Raw genomic sequence first — 13,024 nt, forward strand, 5'->3', positions numbered from 1 at the left:
ACTGACAGACAGACACCCAGACGACCACTTGGACAGGTTATGTGATACCCTCCCGTTTCCCACCCTCCCCGTTTCCCACCCTCCCCGTTTCCCTCCCTCCCCACTCCCCTCCCTCCTCCCTCCCCACTCCCTTCTCCCCTCCCCCCTCCCTCCCCACTCCCCTCCCTTCTCCCTCCCCACTCCCTTAACCCTGCCCTCCCACCCCCCCATCCCCATCGACTATTCTGAGCAAGCCTTTCTGGGAGTTGCAGTCTTTGCCTTCTATCCCCAACAAACTGCCCCAGTGGAAATGTCTGTCAGTTTTTCGCCAGAAAACCATTCTGTAGGCTCTCCTATATCAGTACCTTGGGATTGGCCCTAGGCACAGATGAAAATGGTCCTTGGTACCAGGATGCGGAGAAGGTTGCAAACAACAGCCCACTCCCACCCTGGGGTCTGCGTGTCCTTGGTTCTCAGCTCAGGCAGGATGCTGTTGGGGCTGGAGGGAGATGTGGTGCTGATCCATCCCAGGGATAGGGAGGGGGGCATCTGTCTAGGCCCTCGAGCTCCCCTGCGCATCTGTCTCTGTTTTAGATGAACTGCTGTCAGAGTCTGTTTCAGCACTGTACTACTGAAGTTTCTCCTGCACCTTCAGACGAATCGCCCGGAGGCGAATCAGGAGAAACTCGTAGTCGAAGTAGCCTGGCTTCTCCCCAAAAGGCTCCTGCATAGCATGGTCTTGGAGGCGTAGTCGGTCTTTGCACGCCATCTCGTAGATGTCATAGTACAGCATAAAGGACTTCTCCATCACATCCCTCAGGGGTTCAGGGCAGGGACATTTTCCCTCCATCATGTCACAGACGGCCACTCTGAGGGTCTCGTGCCGGATGTACTCATTGTACTTTTCGCTGTCTCCTGGGTGTCTCTTCTGCTCAAAGCCGACTTCGTTGTGGTAGGGGTTTTCGTTCATTAATGACTGGATGGAGATCAGCACGGAGGAGAGGCTCTGGGTTGGGCTCCAGGCAGGGCCAGCCCAGGTCCCCAGAATACTCAGGCAGACTTTCCCGCTGCAGTAGAAGTTGGGGTTAAACCTCACCTTGTTATTGCCCGTGGTTATCAGCTTGACCCTTGGTGGGCGGAAGGGGTAATCCGGAGGACAGCGAAACAGGAACAAGAAGAAACCCCCTTCATACGGAGTGTCAAAGGGGCCCGTGATCAGCGCGTGGATCTTGGTCATGTCCAGGGGGTCCGACACCACGAACGTGCCGGGCGGCGGCTCCTTATAGAGGGCCCGGATGTCCCGCTTGATCCGCAGCAGAGACTGCGGCCTGGGGCGCTCGCTGTCCCAGTCCGAGCTCTGTGTCGGGTCCCAGGAGGCCGGGGGACTACGCGGCGCGGGCCTGTGGGCAGCGGCCAAGGGCTCTGGGGCCAGGCCTCCCCACGGCCCTCCTGAGCCGCCCGACTCCTCCTCCCACACCGGTAGGACCAGAGGCCCGAAGCCGCCGCTGCTGCCCGGGCCTGAGCTCCTCGCGCCCGGGGTCCTCTCACCCTGGACCCTGGCAGCCACCGTTGCCACCCACATGTCTAGTGCCATGGGCGGCCCAAAACCGGCACCGCTGCTGCCGCTGCTGCTACCTCCGCTACCGCCGGCCCCATGGGCGCCCGGGATCTTCTCACCCTGGGCCCCGCCAGCCGCCGTTGCCATCCACATGTCTGGTTCCACGGGTGGCCCAAAGCCGGCACCCCCGCTGCGCTGCCGCTGCTGCTACCTCCGCTGCCGCCGCCCCCATGGGCGCCCGGGATCTTCTCACCCTGGGCCCCATCAGCCGCCGTTGCCATCCACATGTCTGGTTCCACGGGTGGCCCAAAGCCGGCACCGCCGCTGCCGCTGCCGCTGCTGCTACCTCCGCTGCCGCCGCCCCCATGGGCGCCCGGGGTCCTCTCACCCTGGGCCCCGCCAGCCGCCGTTGCCATCCACATGTCTGGTTCCACGGGTGGCCCAAAGCCGGCACCGCCGCTGCCGCTGCCGCTGCTGCTACCTCCGCTGCCGCCACCCCCATGGGCGCCCGGGATCTTCTCACCCTGGGCCCCGCCAGCCGCCGTTGCCATCCACACGTCTGGTGCCACGGGCGGCCCAAAGCAGGCACCGCCGCTGCCGCCACCCCCATGGGCGCCCAGGGTCTTCTCTTCTTCGGCCCCGGCAGGCGCTGTCGCCTCCGCGGTGGGACGCTCCGCCATCGCCGCCGCTGTCCACAGGTCCGGTATGACTAGAACTGGCGGCCTGAAGACGCCACCGCTGCCGCCCGGCCCCGGGTCCTCTGCCCTCAGCCTGGCAGCCGCCGCCGCCCGCTTCGCTGCCAGAACGCCCTCTCCTGGATTTGCTCTGAATTGCTTTCAGGCAGGCGACCCTTTGACGTTCCTCTTCGGGGCAGGCTGTAGCGATGTCTGAGGAGATGAGGGGTCACCTTCAGATGTTAAGAAGCAGAAACGATAAGACGTGGCAGATAACTGGACACGGGGGATTGAGAGTGGTCAAGGATGACACTTCAGTTTGAAACCCACGCGAATGGAAAGATGGCGGCCCCCTCGACAAGAAGAGTACAGTTCGGAAGGCCCTGGAATGCCCTCCTCCCTCCTTTCTACCAGCTGATGTCATTGGCTTCCTTTAAATACCAAGTCAAATCGTATCTTCTCCAGGAAGCCTTTCCCAACACCTCTTAATTCTAGGGCCTTCCTAATTTAAATGAAATGGATGAATATCGACAAAAATATAAACTGCCCAGATTAACAGAAGAGAAAATGGAATATTTAATATTTTATGTCTTAGAAAAAGAAATTGAATAAGCCATAAATAAGCTCCTTAAGGAAAGAAGAAACAAACCCAGGAACAGGTGGGTTTACAAGTAAATTCTACCAAACATTAAAAGGAAAATTAATTCCAACATTATATAAACTGTTTGAAAAAGTAGGTAAAGAAGGAGTCCTACCAAATTCCTTTTATGACCCAAATATGGTTTTAATGTCTAAGCCAGGGAGAGTGAAAACAGAGAAAGAAAACTTTAGACCAATTTTCTGAATAATCTCATTTCTCAAATATATAAAGAAATGAGCCAAATTTATATGAATAAGATGTTCTCCAATTCCTAAATGGTCAAAGAACATGAACAGACAGTTTTTAGAGGATAAAAAAACCAAAGCTATAGATAGTTATATGAAAAAAAATGTTCTAAATCACTACTGATTGGAGCAATGCAAATTAAAACAAGTCTGAGGTACTACCTCACACTCAGATGACAGAAAAGAAGAATGATGAATGCTGGATGGATGTGCAACAGTACACTGAGGCACTGCTGGTGGAGTTATAAACTGGCCCAACTATTCTGGAGAAGAGTGTGGCACTAAGTCTAACATACTCTTTGACCAAACAGTACTGCTCCTAGGTCTGCGCCTCAAGGAGATCAAAGAAAAAAAAAAGGACCCATGTGTACCAAATATTTATAGCAACTTTTTTCCTGTGGGGACAAAGAATTGGAAACTGAGAAGACACCCATCAATTAGGGAATGATTGAATAAGTTATGGTATATGATTGTGATGGAATACTACTTTGCTGTAAGAAATGATGAAGAAGATGGTTTCAGAAAAATCTGGGAAGATTTATGTAAACTGATACAAAATCAAGTGAGCATAACCAGGAGAGCAACCTACACAATAACGACAATATTGTAAAGATAATCAATTGTAAAAGACTTAGTGACTGATCAATATAACGATTCACCACATCTCCAAAGGAGTAATGATGTAAAATGCTTTCAATCCTTGCAGTTAGAAAACTGATGGACTCAAAATGCAGAATAAAGCTTCTCTCCCCCTTTCTTGCTTCTTCCTCCCCCCCCACCCAAGAATATGGCTAATGTGGAAATATATTTGACTTCATACATATAGTGGGTATGGTATTTCTGGCCTTCTTAATTGATGGGAAGGGGCTAGAAGGAATTTAGAATGGAAAATAAAAATTAAATTTAAAAAAGTTTAAAAAATCCTAATGTCTTTCATCTTTATTTCCTACATAATTTGTTTGTTGTATTTCATTTCTTGTTGTCTCCCGTGAGTTCTCTGAGGGCAGAAACTGTCTTTTGCCTCTTTTTGTATCCCCAGTGCTTAGCAGAATGCCTGGCATATTATAGGTGCTTAACAAATTTTTAGTGACTGATGGGGACAGCTCACAAAATAACAACCAGACAATAAAATACTTACACATTCCTACTCATCATCCCCACCTCAGTCCCCTTGGGCTGCTGGGTGCGGCAAACACAGTCAAGTTCATAGGCTTATGATCCAGGTTCAGGTTGTAGGGTTCCCTGTTTCTTTGCCCCCATAGCAGCCACTCAGGCTCCATCTCAGTCCCACTCCCTGGTCCATGAGACACAGAAGACACTGATTTAGCCTAGCCACATGAAAGAAAAGCAGGACTGGGGGACCCAAAGACAAAGATATTAACAGAGTCAAGGAAAGTAGAAGCTTTTAGAGCTCTTGTATCAAAGGTAAAAGGGACTAGAAACCTACCTAGGTCATTCCTTTCTCCAGAGAATTATCTCTTGGCTAGGATCTCATGCTTGGACTTACAAGGCATGTGATAGTAAAATTTGACAATTCCAAGATCAAAACCCCCAAAAATGCCAAGCATCCAAAAGAAAAGCCTTAGCTGCAAAGGAACATTAAGTTTAAAATTTCAAAATTATTCCATAGCCATTAGAAATCACAGAAAAGAATGGAAGAGGATACTTCCACAAAGAACTCTCAACCTGTAAATCAACTAACATACCCTGGACCTTGAGGAAAAGAAAGGCATTTGAGGCATTTACTACAAAGATAGGAGTAGGACATAGCACTTGCAAATACCCCAAATAAGATAACCAGGAGAAGGATAAATAAGTTTAAAGATTAAGAAAACAATAAGTATTTAAATGAGATCTTTGCTGTGGCTAATCAGATCAATAGGAGCTCAGAAGGCTCAACCACAGGTCTGGCATAAGTTGTCCATCTGAACATTTGGAGTGGAGATGTCTTTAAATTTGCTTATCTCATGTTTCTTTTGCCTATTGCCATTCTGCTTTACTCATGGGGCACAGTGCCTTCTTTCTTGGGGGGCACACCATGCTGGGTGGTCCTTGGGCCAGTGTCTCCCATGTCAAACAATCAATTTCAAAGTTCTTCTGAGAGACCCTGAAAGGTTATCTTCAGAATCTTCCCAAGACAACTCGAATGGAAGTGATTCAGTTCCTGGCATGCCACTGGTATACTGTCCAGGTTTTACATAGAGGTAATAAAAGAGAACTAGGAGTTTATTAAAAACATGGCGAGGCAGCAACATGTTGACTGGCCGATGGCTAGAGATCAGCAAGGGGTTCAAGATGGAGCCAGTTCTTATTGATAATAATAATGAGATAATTGATATTAATCAATAATAATTGATAATAATGAGATAAAGACAATTCAGAAAGGTCCACATCAGCAAAAAGGGCCGGCCCATTGCCTCCCAGTTCCTCCCCAACTGCCTGGACCTGGGGGCTAACTGATCAGTGGTGATCTGCCACCTGCTAGACAGCAGCAATACAAGGGCCGCAGACTGGGTGACCCCAACAGAGCCTCCATCCACCCTGATTCAGGAGCAGGACTGAGGACAATGAGCCTAACTTTCAACAGAGAGATTGTCAAGGGGGATTGATTATCAAATGCATGTAAGGGATAAAGGATTGATAGCCTTAAAAAATCAGGAAAATTAATCGTTCATCACATGGTTACAAATTGTCCACCTCCTACCACACATTGTCCTAGGAGATGCCAACATAAGGTGGAAAAAAGAAACAGTCCCTGCGGTCTAGGGACTAGGAGGAGCTGGTGGCGGTGGAGAGACCGCTAGGCTTGGAGTCGGGAAAACCCGAGTTCAAATCCAACCTCAGACTACTAGCTGTGTGACCCTGGGCAAGTTACTTCACCCCGTTTGCCTCAGTTTCCCCCTCTGTGAAATGAGCTGGAGACGGCAATGGCAAACCCCTCCAGTATCTCTGCCAGGAAAACCCCCAAAGGGGTCCCGGGGAGTCATAGAATTATGTCCTGGGGGCAGAGTTGATTCCCGGCCTAAATCCTGCCCTCTTTCATGAAAGCCATAACGGTGGACGTGACGCCACCCAGGCGTGGAGGAAGAGACATGAACCAGGAGGGGGACCCACAAGGGAGCCAGCGCCCCCCCCCCTCCGGGTCTGAAGCTGGGCGGGGGAGGGGCTGCAGCAAAGCGGAAACACTTGGATGTGGGGGAGGGGCACAGAAGAAGGGCTTTGTCCTAGAAATGGAAGAGGGACACAAGAGCAATCCCCCACGACCTTTCGGAGCGGGGAGGGACGCCCTTAGTATCTGTCTCCAGTGGGTTTCTTTGGTCTGGAACAGAGCCAATGGGAGGGGACGCGGCCTCCGCCTTCAGGCTGCGCCCCCACTCCTGCTCGGTTGGGGGGGGCTTTTGGGCATGCGCAGAAGGTTCCTTCATCCCCCACCCCCATCGTCGTATCCTTTCTTCAGTCACTTCGTCCTATGCGGCCGATGTTATTTCCTATCCTGCCCCCTTTCGATGCACCGCCCTCAGCGGCCTCTGCCCCTGCTATCCGAGAACTCGGGGCTTTCTTTCCGCCTTCATTCGCAGCCGAGGCGGAGGCCTGCAGGGTCAGCCGGAGCCAGGCTCGGCCGGCATGCGGCCAGATTTCAGGGGCACTGCAGTTGGAGTGCCGGCTGGGCAGACACCTGCGCATGCGCCGTCCTCTAAGCCTCTCCCCATTGGTCAGGTCTGGGTGGGGGCGCGTCCTGGGAGCCAATCAACGGCTCAGAGCAGGCCCGGGGCGGGCCGAGCAGCCCAGGGCCGCCTCTGCCCTCAAAATCCTCCCGCTCTAGGAGCCTTCCCTGAGCCGCTTGGGTGGGGGTGACCCCAGGGTCATCCGTGCCAGTGCCCCCTCCCAGAGCGATGCCGTCCTGAGACGGGGGGGCTGCGGGTGTGAGCCCTGCCCTTTGTCTCCCCAGATCCGCCCGCCCCGAAGCCAGACCTGGAGCAGCAGCAGGAGATGGTGGGCCCCGTGCACCCGGCAGCCCGGGCCCCCCTGGTGAGGCAGCCAGTGTCCGGCGGGGGAGGGCAGTCGGATCATGCAGCCTATGATGGTCTGGGAAACGGGCCAGGGATGGAAAAAGATTGACCACGACCATGCAGCCAAAGAGCATCTAGGGAAACTGAGGCCAAGCGGGGCAAGGCACTGCTAGAAGTGGGGTGTCGGGGGTCACACAGTGAGCTCAGGCAGCAGGAGAAGCTTCCTCCAGGAATGGGTCCTGCGATTCTGCCTGGGACAGAAAGCCTTCCCGCAGGTCTTGGTTTTTCCCTCGTGGGCCTTGGGGTTGCCACACGTGACCATCGTGGCTCCCAAAGGCCTTTGCTCGGCTTCTCCGATTTGGCCAGACTGAGGTGCTGGGCCCGTCAGGGTGGGCTCTTTATAATAAACAAACAGTCCTGGAGGGAAGCCATCCTGCAGGACCCAGCGAGGGTGCGTGGCCACAGTAGAGCCACCAGCCCTGGAAACCAAGAGGCTGTCCTGCCTAGAAAATGGAGGACGTCTAAGGGACAACTGCTGTCCAAGCGCTCCAGCCCTACGTGGCTCCTTTCAGGGGGCTCTGAAGGTCTCCAGTTTGTCGGGGGACCCCCATGCCATCGCCAGGCTGCTCCTGCAGCAGCTCACCTCCTCTGTCATCCCACTCTCTCTTAATCTCTCCCTCTCTACTGGCACATTTCCTACTGCCTGCAAACATGCCCATGTATCCCCCACCTGAAAAAAACTCATTTGTCCTTCCATCCCTAACATCCTATGTCCCTTCTGCCCTTTGTAGGTAAACCCTTGGAAAAGGCCCTCTATAATAGGTGCCTCCACATTCTCTGCCATCCCTCTCTTCTTGACCCCTTACAATGTGCCACCTCGCCTTATCATTCCACTGAAACTGCTCTCTCCAATGAGACCAGTAGTCTTGCCAGATCCAGTGGGCTTTTCTCAGTGCTCATTCTGCTGCTGATCACTCTAGGCCTTCTGGTTTTCCTCCTACCTGTCTGTTCCTTCTCTGCCTCCTTTGCTGTATCCTCATCCAGATCATACATTAACCATAGATGTCCCTTAGGATTTTGTCCTAGGCCCTCTTCTCTGACAGTCTTCATAACAGCTTTCTTGTATGTCCCCTTCTTTCCTATGACACAATCACCTCCCTGGTGTAGTCCCCCATCATCTCATGCCTGGACTATTACACTAGTGTACTGCTGGGTCTTTCTGCCTCACTGCTTTCTCCAGTCCATTCTCCATTCTGCCACCAAAGTGATTTTCCTAAAATGCAGATGTGATTATGTCACCTCCCTACTCAGTGACTTCCTGTTGCCTCCAGGAGCAAATCCAGAATGCTCTGTCTGGCATAGCTTCATAACTTAGCCCCCTCTTACCTTCCCAGTCTTGTTACACTTCATTCCCCAAACAGACTCTTCAGTCCAGTAACACTGGCCTCCTGGCTACTGAGATGCTCCATCTCTGGCTGTCCCCCATGCCTGGAACTTTTCTCTCCTCCACTCTGACTACTGACCTCCCTGGCTTTCTTTAAGTCTCACCTAAAATCCCACCTTTTACAGGAAGCCTTGTGTGACCCCTTTTAATTCCTATGACTTTTATCTGTTATTTCCCATTTATCTTGTATGTAGCTTACTTTGTGTATATATGTGTATGTGTATGTGTGTGTGTGTATGTTTTCTCAGCTGTTAGATTGTAAGCCTCTCCCTCAGAGGGCAGGGACTGTCTTTTGGGCCTTTTTTTGTATTCCCAGGACATAGCACAGTGCTTGGCACATAGTAGGTGCTTAATAAATGTTTGCTAATTCATTGTTGATTGGCTAGTTACAGTTGGATATGGGTAAGAGTCGCCTAGGGTGGGCAGCCAGGGATGGGTGGTGATCTGCATGGCTAAAAGGAATGCCCACCTTGTTTAGCTCATAGAGCCTTTGGAGCATGTTGAGGATTGTTGTTCAGTTCCAGGATTGAGAAATGAATATAAATTGAGGCACACAGGAGGTGTGAGGTGTGCTCCTGACAGTTTCTGTCAAGTTCACCCCCTCTCCTTCGAGGTGAATAGGAGGGATGGTCCCTGGGGAAGCCCAAATGTATGTGCTGTTTCAGGAATTGGTAACATTCAAGGATGTGGCTGTGGACTTTTCCTGGGAGGAGTGGGGGCACCTGGAACCTTCTCAGAAGGAGCTGTACCGGGAGGTGATGCTGGAGAACTACAGGAACCTGGTCTGCCTCGGTAAGGAGGCTCCTCTGGGACCCAGAACATGGCCCCTGGAGGGGCTTTGCTTCCTCCCTTAGTCACTTGTTTGGCATATCTACTTTCCTAACCATTTGTGGGAATGAGGCCAGGTACTTGTGCAGCCTTCCTCAGGTAAAACAGTGCTTTCTTTGGACACTTGGAAGCTGGCAGCTTGTTTATGTTGCCTTTGAAGTTGTACCTTTCCCACTCTCTCCTAAAGGCCTAGGGCACATACCCAAAGACAGGAGAAGGCTCCATCTTCTGGCCAGGGATTGGGTCCAGTGACATAATTTTCTTTCCAAGTTCAGATCCACTCTACAAACTCTTTCTGCTTCCCCCTTAGGAACACAGGAGAGACTGGCCCCCAGAGCTCTTTGTAGAGTCCTCTAAGTGCTACTACTATTCCCACTGTTCCTAGAGTAAAGTGGGGTTAGTCCGGCATCCCAAGTAGACTTTCTGACTCCAGTGCTTTGTTGTGTCCAATGAGTAGGGCTTGCCATTTCCAAACCAGATGTGATCTTCCAGCTGGAGCAAGGAGAAGCACCTTGGATGCCAGAGAGAGAAGGCCCAAAATGCAGGTGTGCAGGTGAGTGAGTGAAACCCGGCAGATGAACATGGCCAGTGACAGCTACACTGGTCTTTCAGACATCTAGATTTTCAAGGAAAGTAAATGAATAAAGGTAGGAATGAAGGAGAATGAGCACTTTCAGACTTCAAACTATATCATAAAGTAGTGGTTATCTAAGCCTTTTGGTATCAGCTAAAAAATAAAGAAGTAAATCAATGGAACATACTAGAGTCGGAGGCAGGGATTTATGGTTAGGGTTGGGGACTCATTAACCCAATGTTCAATAAACTCCAAACCACAGCTTATTTAGGAAAGAGCTCTATATTTGATAAGAATTACTGGGTAAACTGAAAAGCAGTCTGGTAGAAATTATGCTCAGACCAACATCTTATACCGTATTTTACAGTAAGTTTCAAATGGACACAAACCTGAATATTAAAGATCATATCATAAAATGTTAGAAGACAAGCAGATCATATACCTCTCGCAGGTATGGGTTGGAGAGGTATTCTTAAGCAAATAAGGCATAGAGGTGGTTATAAAAACTAAAGTAGATCATTTTGATGACATTAAATTGAAAAGCTTCTGCATAGACAAAATTAGTGCACCTATGACAAGAGAAATGGTCAAATGAGAACAATGGTCTTTGTATCAAAATTCTCTGATAAGAGTTTGATATCTAAGATACATAAACAATTAACAGACATATCTATATATCTACTTACCTATATAGCATTAAATGTATATAAAAGACCAAGAGCCATTCCCTGATAGATAAGTAGACAAAGAATATGAATAAATTGCAGTGAAAAGAATTACAAACTATTAACATGAAAAATGCTCCAAAATCACTTAAAATATGAGAAATGTTAATAAACATATGATTAATATTATTTATGTAACCAATATAATAACATAATATATATGTAATTAATATAACATTAATAAAAGTATGAAAATTCTGGTTTTTATCTCACATCAAACAAATTGACAAAGAAGACAAAAGATTGGAAGTCAGTTTTAGAGGAATTGTGGGAAGATAGGCACACTCTTACATTGTTGGTGGAGCTGTGAACAACCATTTTTGGAAAGTAAATTTGTAATTATTCAGACAAAATAACTAAAAAGTCCATAACCTTTACCCTCAAGTAGTTTCCATTACTGGCCTTATGCTCCAAGGAGGCCATTGATAAGAGAGTCCCAATATTCACTAGAATCTTTAGAGCAGTACTTTTTTTTTTTACCCTGGTATTAAAGAACTGGAAACAAAGGAGATGCCCACGATTAGGGAATAGCAAAACAAGTTGTAGTGTATCAACATATGGGAATATTACTGTGCTGAAAGAAATATGATAAATACAGTAAAATATGGAGTGACATATATGAACTGATACAAAGCAAAGCCAAGAACAGAATATCTGCAGTTAGTACAAAAAAATGTAAATTGGAAAAAACAAGTAATAACAAAAATTGAAAATGAATGTGGCAAAATGGTTACCAAGAACCTCTGATCCAAGGAAGAAAGATAAGAGGACCCTGCCTCCACTCATTCTTCTGTGTAGGTGGGAGGTCTGTGCCATACATTTTCAGAATTTTCTGATGTATGGATCAACTGTACTAATATTTTTTTCCTCTTTTTACTTTTTCTTTAAACAAATTCTTTGTTGCATGGGATGGCTCTCCAGTAAGAGAAAAGGGATACAAGGGGAAATACAGGTGGTGCAAAAAGAAAGGACATGAATTGAAATGTATTCTTTAAAAGATGAAGGTAGGGCCCAGGTTGTGTAGGTGCCACACAAGACAACAGAGTGCCCTTGGAGACTGTTCGCTGGTGCTGAAGTGACATGATTGGGCACGCCTTTTAGGAAAACCCCTTTGGCAGCTCCAGGTGGTGACTGGTGAAGCTCATCCAGATGATATTCTATGGGAGCCCAGCACTCAGTCTCCAGGCATTAGAAATCTCCAGAGGCACAGGACCTTTTATCTCTTTGCTGTTCTGAGGCTCAGGCTGTTTGATCAGAGGGGTCTCTTTTGGCCATAGAGGTCTAAGAGATTCAGGGATGAAGGACACTATATAGTTAACCTTGTGAAAACTAAAGGGGGGAAAGTGAAGTCAGAGCAGTGGTGATGTTCTGAGAAAAGATAATTCGGTAGGTGGCCAATTGATATGGTATGGACTTGAATAGGTTTAGGGTGAAGTGAGTTAGAAAGATGAAAAGACAGCATATCATGATCAGAGAGGGACATTGCAGAGGTAGAAGCAGGGATACAGAATTGGGCTTAGAAGCAATATCTAATTGCCTCTACCCCTAATTCCTGGTCTAACCCTGCTTTTACTAATGATGGTAAGAGTTGATGTTCTATTCTGCTTCCACTATATGTTTGCAGTTCTCTTAGGGTATCTGAATGGATAGAAGGAAAAAAGGGTGACATCCAGGTGAAGGAGGAACTATGATAAAGGTCATGGAGTTGAAAATGGGTTTGCGGAGGGTGAGGCCCTAAGACCACCTGTTGGATGGAAACTGAGGGTACTCTGGAGGGAAATGTTGTTTAGTTGTTTCAGTTGCGTCCGACTCTTTGCGACCCCTTTTTGGGGGGGTTTTCTTGGCAGAGAGACTGGAGTGGTTTGCCATTTCCTCTTCCAGCTTTCACAGCTGAGGAAACTTGCCTAAAGTCACACAACTAGTAAATGGCTGAAGCTAAGATTTGAACTCATGAAGATGAGCTTTCCTGATTCCAAGCCCAGTGCTATCCACTGTGTCACTTGGTTGCCCATAGTGGTGGAATATCAGGGTGCATAGGTAGGTAGGGTCCTAGCACCAAAGCCTTTGAACATTTTTGAATTTGTTGTGTAGATAAGGCCTGGAAGCTGGATTGTGAGATGACTAGGAGGACAATGAGAAAGGAAGCTTTGTCCTGCAGCTTTCATGGGTGAATTGGAATGGGGTGGGGGTGGGGAAACAGACAAAAAGCCTCTAATTAATTAGATCCTATTGCCATATATCAAATGTAGATAATGAGGGTCCAGATTCTGATTCCAGACTGTTTACTAATCCTTATTCAGAATCTGCTGTTTCCCTATATGCTTGGCCCTTTCCTTTATCCCAAAGC

At 48.6% G+C, this 13,024-nt stretch overlaps 2 protein-coding genes across 2 annotated transcripts in view; one reads left to right on the top strand and one right to left on the bottom strand.

Moving 5' to 3' along the window:
* Positions 1 to 211: 211 nt before the first annotated feature.
* LOC110202554 (ubiquitin-conjugating enzyme E2 Z-like) lies at positions 212 to 2,610 on the bottom strand. The gene is given in 2 exon segments (XM_078154510.1): positions 212 to 1,428; positions 2,061 to 2,610. Coding segments are annotated over 2 exon segments (1,053 nt in total). The 5' UTR covers positions 2,218 to 2,610; the 3' UTR covers positions 212 to 532.
* Positions 2,611 to 6,881: 4,271 nt separating this feature from the next.
* The window catches only part of LOC110202548 (uncharacterized), a 45,731-nt gene continuing 39,588 nt past the window's right edge, over positions 6,882 to 13,024 (top strand). Inside the window, exons 1-2 of the mRNA XM_078154509.1 lie at positions 6,882 to 9,342; positions 9,836 to 9,931. Coding sequence (XP_078010635.1) covers positions 9,177 to 9,342; positions 9,836 to 9,931 — 262 coding nt within the window. The 5' untranslated portion in view covers positions 6,882 to 9,176. The remainder of the gene's footprint in view (positions 9,343 to 9,835; positions 9,932 to 13,024) is intronic.

Source organism: Phascolarctos cinereus, unplaced genomic scaffold (genome assembly GCF_003287225.1).
Source record: "Phascolarctos cinereus isolate Bilbo 61053 unplaced genomic scaffold, phaCin_HiC Scaffold_4;HRSCAF=312, whole genome shotgun sequence".
Taxonomy (NCBI): Eukaryota; Metazoa; Chordata; class Mammalia; order Diprotodontia; family Phascolarctidae; genus Phascolarctos; species Phascolarctos cinereus.